The 13,528-nt window shown below is 41.4% G+C and overlaps 1 protein-coding gene across 3 annotated transcripts in view; it reads left to right on the top strand.

Annotated features, from left to right (window-relative positions):
- Nucleotides 1–13,528, top strand: part of RBBP8 (RB binding protein 8, endonuclease) — a 66,741-nt gene that overhangs the window by 42,198 nt on the left and 11,015 nt on the right. For all 3 annotated transcript variants that reach the window (XM_074944507.1, XM_074944508.1, XM_074944509.1), the window contains 7 exons: nucleotides 5,972–6,090; nucleotides 7,424–8,315; nucleotides 8,415–8,541; nucleotides 9,642–9,733; nucleotides 10,903–11,014; nucleotides 11,863–12,033; nucleotides 12,846–12,915. In XM_074944507.1, the coding sequence (XP_074800608.1) occupies nucleotides 5,972–6,090; nucleotides 7,424–8,315; nucleotides 8,415–8,541; nucleotides 9,642–9,733; nucleotides 10,903–11,014; nucleotides 11,863–12,033; nucleotides 12,846–12,915 (1,583 nt within the window). The remainder of the gene's footprint in view (nucleotides 1–5,971; nucleotides 6,091–7,423; nucleotides 8,316–8,414; nucleotides 8,542–9,641; nucleotides 9,734–10,902; nucleotides 11,015–11,862; nucleotides 12,034–12,845; nucleotides 12,916–13,528) is intronic.

Raw genomic sequence — 13,528 nt, 5'->3', positions numbered from 1 at the left:
AGTGTAGTTACACAGTTTAGTTACTTAGTTGAAAGGAAAAAAAAAAAAGACTTCAGGCTTGTCTCCTGCTGAGACGCTCTCCCCTGCCATTTCTAGTTCACAATGCCTGGGGCTTCAGGATTCAGAAAGTGTGTTTCCTGTCAGGACTCCATGCCACGGTCCGATGGGTACTCACACTATGTGAAGTGCCTCGGGGAAATCCACATTCCCGCAAAATGCCTCCACTGTACAAGCCTCAAGTCAAGGGCTCGGCGCGACAGGGACCTGCTGCTTAAAATGCTTCTGATGGAAAAATCCCACCAGCCACTTTCGGAGACGGGGACAGTTAAACCTGCTCCTACACGCTCCCCGGCCAGATCCAAACCATTGGGAGCGTTGCTTCACCCTCTTTGGAGCAGAGGCAAGAAGCACAGCAGTCTCATAGGAGAGACTCTGACAAAGGTAAAGGGTCTCCCGCGAGATCCTTACTCTCTGTGCTGACAGCGCCACAGGCAGGCACCTCAACTCTTTCTAAAGCCTCAGCCGCAGCTCCCGCAGAGGCAGGAACCTGACCTTCCGTACCGGGAAGATCTCCATGGCACCGACCTCCTCCACGCTAAAAATAACCACGGTGCCAGGAAGAATGTCAGCACCAAGCCTGCCCCGGCACCAGCAGCGAACTCCCTGCAGGGCACCTCCAACAGACACACGGCACTGGTGACGCTTTCACTTTCACTTGTGAATGTGCTAGAGCACAGTCCAGGCTCAGCTCAGCCCAGGGAGCAGGAGCAACAGTTCCTCACTCAGTGTGATCTCTCAGTGCCACCTGAGCCTAACTCTGCTCCTGGATACACAGGGCTCACTCTTCGAAGAGCCGCTCTCACCACCTGAACTGGCTACCTTGACTGACAGCGAACCCGATATACAGGAGCAGGCGGAGTTCTCCCCACCTGTCTGTCCTCCTCCACCGGACCCTCTTCCACCTCAGGCTACGGTCCTCAGCCACGAGCCTCAGTTTCCCTACTTTGCCCCCCCTTGGATGGCACCTGGGTTCTCCTACCCTATGCCTTGGCCCCAGTGGTACCCTTGGCCACATCCTCCTACCACTCATCCTCAGACCTCTTCCATGAAACCACTACCTGCTTCTGTGCCTCGATCTCCAGATCCGTCCACTTCTAGAGTACCTGAACCCCCTCCTGAGAACATGAGCTATGAACCATATCCTGACTCACTGAACCCTAATTCTCCATCTGCTCCAGACGGAGCCCCCTCCCCCCCGCTTCCACAGAACATGGATGACTGTAAATAGTTTCAAGAGCTTTTCAAGGGGGTGGCACTCAGGCAAGACATCCCCCTAGAAGATGTTCAGGAGACAAACACAAACTCCTCAGAATCCTTCAACCCTCTGCACCCTCAAAGATCGCGCTCCCTATAAATGAAGCACTCAAGGAACCAGCTGACACTTTCTGGCAAACTCCAGCTTCTTTATTACTTACCTGCAGAAAGGCCGAATGTAAATACTATGTTCCTGCTAAGGATGCTGACTTCCTATTTTCTCACCCACAACCGAACTCTCTCGTCATGGATGCAGTCGCACAAAGGACAAAACAGCCACAATATCGGCCCACCCTGCAAGATAAGGACCTTAAACGCAAGGTTTACACGTCCTCCACTCTACAATTCAAGATTGCAAACTACTCTGCACTCCTCCCCAGTTAAGACTGATAACTATAATAAACTTTTTGAATTTAGCTCCTGCATTTCAGAGGATAGGAGAACGGACTTTAAATCAATTCTGAGCGAGAGCCAATTGATTTCCAGAATGGCTCTACAAGCTCTTTAGACATGGTGGACACTGCGACCTTACTACTGCAACTGCTGTGGTTATGTGCAGATCTTCATGGCTTTCTGCATCTGGCATCCCTCAAGATCTGCAGACCAAAGCGGAGAACCTCCCCTTTGATAAAGACAAACTGCTTTCTAAAAAAACGATGAACTACTTCACACTATGAAAGATTGTAGAGCAACACTGCGCACCCTGCATATTCACCCATCTCTTCCCAAGAGACGACAATACCAACCTTACCAAAGACCACGCGCACAACAATATTATCGGCTTCAACCCAAACCATATGACATAAAGAGGAATCGCTCTAGACCCCCTAAGCGCAGACAAAATCAAGCTCAAGCAACCACCTCCCATCCATCCGGGAATAAACAACAATTTTGAAACGTTGGTCGAGCGACCACTCCTTGATTCCACAGCCTACTTGCCCATTTGGTCACCGCCTCCAGAGTTTCCAACATGCCTGGCAGCGTATTACACAGGACCGCTGGGTCCTCGAAATAGTTCGGTCCGGTTACTCTATCCCATTCATATCCTATCCTCCTGCCCTTCCCTGTCCCTCTTCAAGGACCCCTCTCACGAGCACCTACTTCGCGTAGAAGTGGTTCACCTTCTCCAGCTAGGCTCAGTGGAACCTGTGCTGACGCAACATCGAGGGAAAGGGTTCTACTCCCATTACTTCCTGACCCAGAAAAAGACCGGGGGATGGAGGCCTATACTAGATCTACGCCGACTGAACAAATTCGTGAGGATACAAAAATCCCAGATGGTCACACTGGGCACAGTTAATTCCTGCATTGGATCAAGGGGACTGGTTCACAACCCTTGACCTACAGGACGCTTATTTTCATATACCAATTCATCCAGCTCACAGACACTTCCTACGATTCGCAATTGTCATGACCATTTTCAATACGGAGTTCTTCCTTTTGGCCTCTCCACAGCACCAAGAGACTTTTCCAAAACTCTAGCCGGGGTCGTGGCTCACCTCCACAAACATGGGATCACGCTTTTCCCTTACCTGGACAATTGCATCATCAAAGGCATCTCCTATGGCAAGGCACTTCAAGCTACTCTTTTCGCCATCTCCCTCTTTCACAGCCTAGGCCTCCAAATAAACATCCAAAAATCCACCCTGACATCTACACAACAGATCGAGTTCATCGGAGCTCATCTCGACTCAATCCAGAGCAGAGCCTCGCTCCCATATCACAGATTCCTTGCTATCCCGCAGCTCATACGCACGGTCTCTATTCGTCCCAGGACACAGACAAGAATCTGTCTACAGCTCCTTGGTCATATGGCAGCCACCACCTTCATGTTCCAGTATGCCAGGCTACACATGAGATGACTTTAGGGCTAGCTCAATTCCAATTTCAAACCCAACAGACACACCTTAGGGATGCTGCTAACTCCTCCTCCCAATGTTCTAGCTTCCCTACATTGGTGGACAAGACCAGAAAACCTCTGCACAGGGGTTTCCTTCCAGCAACGATCCCCAACGCTCATGCTCACCATGGACACTTCCCTAATCGGTTGGGGAATGCATCTAGGGGGACACAAAGCACAAGGCTGGTGGTCCGCATCAGAGACGCACCTACACATAAATCTCTTAGAGCTCAGAGCAGTGAGGCGAGTATGCCTTTGCTTTCTTCCCCTCATAAAGAACAAATCTATTTGGGTCTTAACAGAAAACATAGTATGTATGTACTACATCAACATACAAGGGGGAGCCTGTTCACATTCCCTTTTCATGGAAGCCATCCAAATATGGAATTGGTGCATACAACATCAAATACAAATCATCTCTTCCTTCCTACCTACCAGGCTCCCACAGCACTACTGCCAACGCACTCAGCAGACACTTCTCAACAGAGCACGAAATGGGAACTGCATCCTGCAATACTTTAACATTTCTTCTCCCTCTGGGGCACCCCGTCAATAGACCTCTTTGCCACAACCCAGAATCGAAAATGTCAGCTGTTTTGCTCCAGAGCGGGACTCGGGACTGCATCCCTAGGAGACGCATTCCTCATCCCGTGGAACAACTCTCTCCTCTACACCTTCCCACCAAGCTTGGCCAAGACAGATGTGGTATCCTTACCTACTCCGCATTCATAAGTACATTTCATGGCAATCAACGCCTCGCCCTTACTCCCCTCAACAAGCATATTTATAAAGGGACTATTCTCCCTCTTCATTGGCCCATGCAAGTCTGTAATGTGGGAGCACAAAGCCTGCCTAACTTCTGTTGCCCATGTGCATCCAGCTCCATCTGTGGTTGGTGCACTTTTCTGGCTGAGTATACCAGTTCAGCAGTCCGTTAAAGGGGAAATGGCTCGCCTTTGGCTTCACAAAAATTGTGAAGAACACAGCAAGCCATAGTATGAGCATAGCATTGATGATACTGGAATCCAAACGGGTCTGTAGACACCGCCAGTGGGATTTCTATCTGACAAATGCACATTCAACAACCATTCTAAAACTGCTCAGAGTGTAATTAAACCTTTTGCCAGGGCCTCTGATATCAGGGTACAGTTAAGCCAAGGTCAACAGGGGCATGTGGGGTCCCCCAGAATGACAGTAACTCCATTTATGACAATGTCATTTGTTGGGAATAGTGTCATAGCCCATCCATGAATGTAGACTCCCAGTCAGCAGAAAACCCTGGCATCATGAATTTTTCCAGTGCAATTCATGTTGACATTCATAAATTGGCCACCGTGGTACACAGCTGCTTGCATAACAATGGAGAAGTACCCTTTGCAATTTATGTACTCGTGTTCTTTCCGGGGGGCAAAGTATGGGCACATGCAGCCCATCAGTGGCCTCAGCACAGCTTGAAAACACTGTTCTCTCAAAGCCAGCAGTTACTTCCAGAATATCTTTTATGCCCATCACTGTGGGGTATATCACATGCCTGATTGCCTCAGAAACCTCTGCCACCACTTTATCCACAGTTGACTTACCAACCCCAAACTTGTTGGCAGCAGACATATAGTAGTCTGGGGTAGCCAGCTTCCAGATGCTTATAGCAAGTCGTTTATGGACCAGCCTGGCCACCCTCATGCCTGTGTCTATATGCTGGAGAATTGGGGCAGGTTGCTCACAAAGCTTCAGAAATGTAGCTTTCTTCATGCGAAAATATTGGACCTGTTGCTCGTCATCCTAGATCTACAAGACAATGAGATCCCAGCAGTTTGTGCTTGTGGCCCTGCTCCCAGAAGCGTAAGTCTATGTAGGAGTTAGCAGCAGCTAGCTATACCAAGTGTCATGAGCATCATCAGCCAGTTCAAGTCTGCCATGTCTGTGTTCTCCTGCTCCATCATTAGCTCTGTCAGGTGCCTTCAGTGGGTCAGAAAATGCCTCAGAAATGTCCACCAGCATCTCATGGAACCTCTGCCAGTTTCCTGAAACAGGAGTAAAAGTGCATGTAAGAGAAATTCTTCAAATGGCGCCGCCTATATATTGCTGGCTTTGGTTGCTGGGAGCATGCAGACCAAAATGAGAGGTCTTGGTAAACAAATGCTTGGCAGGATGTGTTGGTAGGCTTCAAACTTCCTGTAACATGCAGGGTGGACAGTCAAGTTTTCTTACACTTTGCCACAAAGAAAGGGCTAGATCAATCACATTTCAGGAGAGTGCTAGGAAGTCTGGGATATGGTTGGTTAGACTTGGATCTGCATGCTGCAGTGTGGATACTAGAGTCCTGGTTTTGAGCCTAGGGTTGGCAATCAGTGTAGATACTCAAATCGTGGGTCCACGACTCAAGTCCCACTAACCCTTGACTTACATTGAAGTGTAGACATACCCTTGGATTCGACCATGGGGAGGTTGGTAAAATAATCTGTATAGAATAGTGTTTTTCTTAGAAGTACAAAATGAAATGAGTTCTTTACTGGTTTGCATGCATGAAACATGGTAGCTAACTGTCTTGAAAAAAGTTCTAAAGCGCTTTTTTAGGGCTTATTTAAAAGCAGATTGTTAAGTACTATAACAGCTGGTCGGTAAACTTCAGCTACTTAGTTTCAAAATTGAACTATTTAGTTTGGGATTTTGGTGTTCTAATTTGCAAGTCTAATATTTATAATTTTAGTTCTTTTCTATTCTTTCATACAAATGTACTTTCTTTTTATGGCATTCAAGGAGTCCCAGAGCGTACTGAATGCTCTTAGAAGTAACATTCCAGTGCCTCAGAGCCCACAGTGGGAAGATTCCAGAAAACAGCTAGCTCATGAATCATCAAGAAATGACGATAACTTGGGGTGAGTTTCTTTTTAATTTATAGCAAATAAAAATGAATAGAGTTAAATTGGCTTATATCAAATCTTAGTTTTGATAAAATATGGTGTCTGTCTTTAAAGTTAGGGCTCTGCAAAACCCAGTAGTTTCATTTTATGTGGGCTTCATGGACCCGAACAGGTCAGTGTTATTAAAAACCAAACAAAATTCCTTATGACTTGGAGAGATTTACAAAACCATTGATTTTTACTTCTTTCTTACCAAGATGACATTAAATGTTTGAGGGGGAAGTATCCTAGGGCAATGAATCCCCACTTCTGAGATTTTCTTAGCTATTGTGTGGTGCATTCTGGGGTACCTTCAACCTCAGACTCTGGTAAGATAGTAGAGTGGCACCAGGAATTCACTTTTGCTGAAAAGAGACAGGCAGGTGGGCCATTTCCCTTAATTTCTTCTCTAAGGTAGCATGGGTCGGAGTGGCCATTTGGTGAGTGAGCTGGCTGCCACCTGAAGATCCCAAGAGGGAACCATTGACTGCCCCACAGACATTATTGAGGAGGTTATAGGTCTCATGCTGCTGAAATAGTCAGTTTCAACAGTAATACGATTCATATAAGAACCTATATTGGCCTTTCTCCCAGACCTTCTCCACCTTCCATCCTTTGAATAGATTGAAAGCCAAGGCCTGTGGGTGAGAGATTTCTATGTCAGGTTGATTCCTCTTCCATTTTTGAGAGAAGCCAGGGGAGGACTCAGGGTCACATTGAAACAGAAAACCAGATCTGTTTGTGCCTAGTTTTGGTCCTCTGGTTTTAACTGTGATCATTGACCAGATCTTATATGCGTACAAACAATGTTCATTTCTCATCTTTCCTTTTTATCCAATAAGAAATACAGCCAGGAATAGTGTTGTATTACAGCTTTCAGGGAGGTAACCCTTTATTAATACTAACTACTAAAATTTTAGATAATACTGTACTAACAAACTAAAAAGAAAAGGAGTACTTGTGGCACCTTAGACTAACCAATTTATTTGAGCATAAGCTTTCGTGAGCTACAGCTCACTTCATCGGTTGGTTAGTCTCTAAGGTGCCACAAGTACTCCTTTTCTTTTTGCAAATACAGACTAACACGGCTGCTACTCTGAAACCTAACAAACTAAAGTCATTACAACTTTTTAATTTTCTGTTCAGCTACTAGAATACATGCTGGTAAGTGTACATAATTTCCCCCTCAATTTATACAGTTGCTGCCTGAAAATTGTTGAATATTGCTCATATTTTAGGGGACTGAATTTTTTAAAAATCATTTTTCCCAGTGGTTCAAGGTATGTCTTTCATCTCTCAATATGTTCAGACTTTCAGATCCATCTCAGAACACTCCACCAGATGTAGACTGGGATTCTCAGGTAGCTTCTCCTGTTTTCGGAGCATCTAACAACATGAAGAACAGCCTGACTTCAAGTCTTTCCCCTTCTGTTTTAGAAACAGGACAGAAGTCCAATGCCAAAAAAAAACCTTTCAACAGTACTTTCAATTCTAGATCTCATAAAGTTAGATCAAAATCTGAAGATGTTGCTCTTGTTGCACCACTTAATCTTGTGGCTGAAGTAAACTCTGTTATCAGCCAGGTCTCAGCCAGTAGGCAGATGGTTGTGAAAAGCGATGTTAATGAATCCATAACTTGTGTGGTCAACACTTGCTCAGGTAAAGATGAGATGATCAAGAATGACTTCCTCCTTGCTCCTCACAAACAAGTGGCAGATAGATATGCTAAAAGAAAGAAAACAGAAGATGAGCTTGTGACTAGCTGTGAAAAAACATCTTTCAACAAAGAAAACTCTTCCCCTTTTCAAGCAGACTTTCAACCTGTTAATGGAGATTATATAATTAAGCCTCTGGACCTGTCTGATCGTTTTTCTGCTATTCACTGTCAAGAAAAAAGCTCAAGAAGTGATGAGATCTGTAAAAATAAACTAAGAGAGGTCACGCTGCATGATGTTTTTTCACAGCTGGTGAAGCCCATTCCAAAGGGTTCTTCATCCATCCAAAATAGCAACAATGGAAGCTATTTGTCAGGAAAAGAGTCACAAGAAGATCCCTATGTACAGGAGATGATTCTCCAGTCACATGGCAAAACATGCCCAGATGATAAACCTTTGATGCAAATAAAAGAAGAAATCTCTGCTTTCAAAATTCCATCATTGCCAAACACAGTGGAGACAGAACTACTTTTTGATGACATGAAGGTATGTTGCATCTATGAGGGAAATGTGTATTTTATGTTTTTCCTTTCCAAATGTTGTGTTTAAAGTCTGGGAAATGTTAAAATTGTAGTATGTTGTTAGGTTGCCGGTGGCCATGAACCAATTAGAAAGAAAACCAGGACAGGACATGGAGAATGTGAGCTGGCATCTGTGCTTCAACCAAACCCTTGTAGAATAACAAAAACTAAACCACTGCAAAATGAACAAGGTAACTTAACATTTTTCTTTCTTCAGCCCATGTCTATAGTTGAATGTTCACATTTTTGTTCTCCTCCTCCTCCTCCTCCTCCTGTTGTTGTTGTTGTTCCCTTCCTCTAATCCTGCTCCTAACTTCATGCCCTTTGATATGCCACCTCTTATTCCTAGAATTACCTGTACATTAACTGACTCCATCCTCGTTTGTCTCAAATCACTTTTGAAAACATACCTGTTTCATGAAGGTTTCATCAATAATGTCCCCTATCATTCTGTTTTCACTAGACAGTATTTGTTCATGGCTTTAGATTAAGGGCAGGAAAGAATTTTTTTTAAATCTAGTTTACTTTACAGTATAAGTGCACATAGCACATTGCTGCAGTATATGAATAAGATGTTGAAACAAAATAAGTTTGTTTTACTGTACACCAACTTTCTCATATATAGATAGACATTTACAATGAATGATAGCTGGCTTTAAGGCTGTCTGTATGTTTGTTTGCATTCACGTTATCCTTTCTAAGAAATTCCTGTTCTTTAGTTATGGAGAGCATTACTACCAAATACCCCTATTTACAGGAATTATACTATATATTTTCACTTTTCTAACTGGAATCTCTGACACTCCCTCTCTCTCTCGATAACTCTTCACTCAGCAGTATTCTTTTGGAGCCAACTCTGAAACAGAAGAACTCAGACCACCAACGTAGCTATTTGTTTAGTAGTATCTTTACTTTTTTTGTCATTATCAGTATTGAATAGATAGGATGAGCTGACAGACCACGTGAAACTTTTTATTGTAATATTATCCTTATTTAAGATCATGATATTTATACGTACTATACAAAAGAGAGTGCATCATTACAGTAACAGCGTATACAGTGAATATACAGAAAAATCTAAAGAATTATTTTAAAATTCTTTATATCCGAACTAAATTAGATCATATTAGTGTACTTACTCTGCACTATTTCAACCTTGTTATGAGAAAAATCAAGCCTAAAAGAATAATGAATATCTAAAAAGGAAATACACCTAAGATTGGCATTAGATGTCAGTAGTTTGATTCTGATTTCTCTTTTCTCTCTTGCTTCCTGTATCCCCACCTCTAAGATAAACCATCCTTAGAAAATATGCAGTGGAGTATAGATCCAGGAGCAGACCTTTCCCAGTACAAAATGGATATTACGGTTATTGGCACCAAGGTAAGCAGAAATTTGAGTCACACCCTCATGTCCCATAAAATAAATAATAAATTTAACTTTTTAAAAAAGAGTAAATTAGGCTAATTTGATATTAGGCTGCACGTATAAATCATGGTTTAGAAAAAATGCCAAGAGTAGACTTAAGCATTACAAATACATTTTACTTATTTTTAAAACAAAACTTTGCAAAGCAGATCCTCAACTTATCTCCCAAAGCTCTCCATTATCCATTACAAAGTTAGTACCACATTCTTCTGAGTGCTTTTCCAGTAGCTGTGGAAAAGGGAACAGTCATTACTAAAATATTTTGTAAAAAAATTAAAGAATGTTCTTAATTATGCAATTTGTCTTTTGTAAGTGTTCACTGTGAACTCTATATTGTAAATAGTTGGAGACTTACAAGACTTGACTGTATTAACTTTATTTGGATTGCTGACACTTAGTCCGTAAGGAAGCATGGCCTTGTTGAATGTTTTCCTGAATGGTAATTGTTTTGTCCTTCTTGCTTGTCTTAAAAGATTAATTTGTTTGCAAATGTATTGATTCTTCATGTAATTGCAGGTGTTGTTTCCATGAGATTTGACAGTTTGATGAATTGCTTTATACATCCATAAATACATTTTCCTTTCATAGAACTTTACAGAAGGAACCTGTAGAATGTGATCTTGGTGATTAGTGATGTTCGCCAGATTACCCTGGTTTCAAATCCAGTTGTATAACCTGGCATTAGCAACAAGTTTCTGTATCTCTGCCATGCAGATGTTACTTTCCGAAGACAACTGTGGAAAAACTTATCAGTAGATTCTTAGCTCCAGTAGTGGAGAACTTGTTAAATTTCTTTGGGAGACTTGTCTGAATTGTCTCTGTAAAGCGGGGATTCTCAAACTGGGGGTCGGGACCCCTCAGGGGGTCACGAGGTGTCAGCCTCCACCCCAAACCCCGCTTTGCATCCAGCATTTATAATGGTGTTAAATATATATATAAGTGTTTTTAATTTATAAGGGGGGGGGTCGCACTCAGAGGCGTGTTATGTGAATGGGGTCACCAGTACAAAAGTTTGAGAACCACTGCAGTGTAAAGAAACTTCAGGTACCTGATATGAGACTGAAATATGTCAATTCGTTATAACTTTTAAGTGTGGTTACCATTATTATACTTCATTTATTCAGGAAGGCTCTCAATCAAGAGTAGGAGGAGAGACTGACATGGACTACACATATGTTAGTGAAAGCATGCTATTAAAAATGAAAACCCAAGAGCAGAAAGGAGAAAGCAGTCCAAGTATGTATTTTTCTCCTCTTTAGAAATTGATTGAAAATTGGTTGATGATACAGTATAGTTTGGTTTGTAGCATTACGGTAGCATTGATGTAACGACTACAAGTTTATCATGATGGTTTAATCCATTTCCTGTTGAAGTCAATAGAAAACTTTATATTGAGGTCAAAGACTTGGATAGGGTTCATAGTTTATGGCTAAGATTGTGCTTCCTTTCTACTTCTATAAACAAATTAAATATACCTCATATAGTACTTGTCTAACCTGAAATAAACATGTTAAATATTTAAGTACTGTCATGACACAAAAAATACCCCATTATTGACCCTATCAAACTTATTTTATCTGTAGAAAGATCTCATTTTTAATATGCTAAATATATACAATTATAATGTGTGCGTGTGTGATCTTATAAAGATATATAAAAATTATTTCATGTCGTATATAAATCAATTTGACTATATTTAAAATATCTAAGTCAGATGGAGGTCTATTATCATTCACCAGTAAAGAATAATGATATTTGTGTTTGGATAACTCTACAATAGCAGCTATCAACAAAATATCTTCATTCATGCAGTGCTACGGTTGAGGATTTATTATTGTGAAATCACTTTTTCGTCTATACACTTATATCAATCAAGGTATCTTTCTGAGGTAGGAAAGCAGAATCCATATTAAAAGATGAAGAACAAGGCACACAAAAATTAAGTGAGTTGACCAAGCTGCTGTAGCAAGATAGTGACAGAGCTGGAAGTACAGTATAACCCTGTTCTTTTGACTAATGTTCCACCAAAAATATATGTTTTGTTGAAAGACTGATTTGGATGTTCATTCTGACCTTTTTTACAGAGGGAGAAAGAAAAATGAATGATAGCTTAGCAGAAATGTTTGATCGGACATCATATGAAGAATATAAATCTTGTCTAGAAGAGGATAGTTCTTCAGCATGTGATGAAAAAGAAAATCCTCTTGAGGAAGAGGAGGAAAATGAGGAAGTGTTATCAGCAAGCAAACTAATGAGTAAGTAGTACACTTGTTTTTCCTTTAATTATACTATTAATAATTTGGTCAAACTAAACAAGAACCTATCTTCTTAATTGGGACACAATCCCACTAGAAAAAGAAATATACCAAATAAGTGATTATTTTGTTTATCAGAAACTCAAAGGAATTCATTCACTATTCCAGGATTTTAAGAGAATAGAGAGCTATTTAAAAGCTACTGCATTAAGTGACTCATTTAGCATTCATACAGAAGCAGGGAAGCATCGCAGAAGTTAACATAGGGGCTGTACAGTTGGATGTCTGTTCTAGGAATCACTGATTCTTGGTGTTAGTGGGTTGATTTGGTTGCAGTTACTAACTCAATTTAATGTGGGGGGGGCGATAATTCTTTTTTCAAGGAGCTCTTTCTAAGACTATTTGAATACTTTGCATCCTAGCAACATCTCTCTTCTTTGTGCTCTTTTCCCCAATCTTCCTCATTCCACTTTACATCTCCTACTATTATCTCTTTATTTTTCACTTACACACTATTTTAATCCTCTTGCTCACCCATTCCATGCTTCTCATACTGCATCTGTTGCCTCAAAGCAGATTATGTATTTCATGAAGCTTGATCTCAGTGCTGTCATTCAGCACATGAGAGGACAAATAGATAATTGTGAAATATTAAAATTGAAAAATCTACAGGTGGTTTTGGTTCAGTTCCATAATGGTTGACTAAAATAGTTTTATGCAATTTATGCAGTATATCTAGCTCAATCATTTTATGGTCATTCTGTCTAGGCAATTCAGTAACAGACTTATGGCATGTTTTTATTTATTTACAGAGCATGAGAATAAACAAGATAAAACCAAGCAGAAAGCTTTTGTGGAGCCATATTTTAAAAGTGATGAAAGGTAATGCAACATTTTTTATTAATGGAAGATTAGGTCTTCCCCTCTGAAGAGACCTTATCCTTTCATAAAATAAAACTGCTAAATCATTCCATACAAAGAAGCTGAAGGTGTACAACTGGAAAAATCTCTGTATGAATTCTGGTGGTTATTACAAAGAAAGAAGATGAATCGGAAAGAGAAACTACAGAACATTGGAAGAGAAGAATCCTTGTCACTTTTTAATAAAGAGACAGAAATGTTACTCTTTTTCTAAAAGCATGCTTCTATAATCTGTGATGTTTTTCCAAACACACACTAGCTCAAGTTATGTATTACCATGTTTATTATGGTAGTGCCTAAGGGCAAGCTGAGAATGGGGCCCTATTATGCTAGGCACTATATAAATGTATAGAGTAGTAGATGATTCCTGCCCCAGAATGTTCACAATCTAAATGGACAAGAGAGACACAGGGTTGGGGAAGGGATATAACATACAAGGAGACTAAACAATTTGATGGTAGCAAACATCAAGTATGTTCCATGACTGGCAGTGGGGGAGTGGTACTTAGGAATGGATCAGCTAAATGGAAAGAAGAAAAAAGGGAAGGAGAGAAAGGGGGACAGGGCAGGGGAG

Source organism: Natator depressus, chromosome 2 (genome assembly GCF_965152275.1).
Source record: "Natator depressus isolate rNatDep1 chromosome 2, rNatDep2.hap1, whole genome shotgun sequence".
NCBI lineage: Eukaryota > Metazoa > Chordata > Testudines > Cheloniidae > Natator > Natator depressus.
The sequence above is the reverse complement of the archived record's forward strand: the minus strand, read 5'-3'. Positions and strand labels throughout refer to the sequence as shown.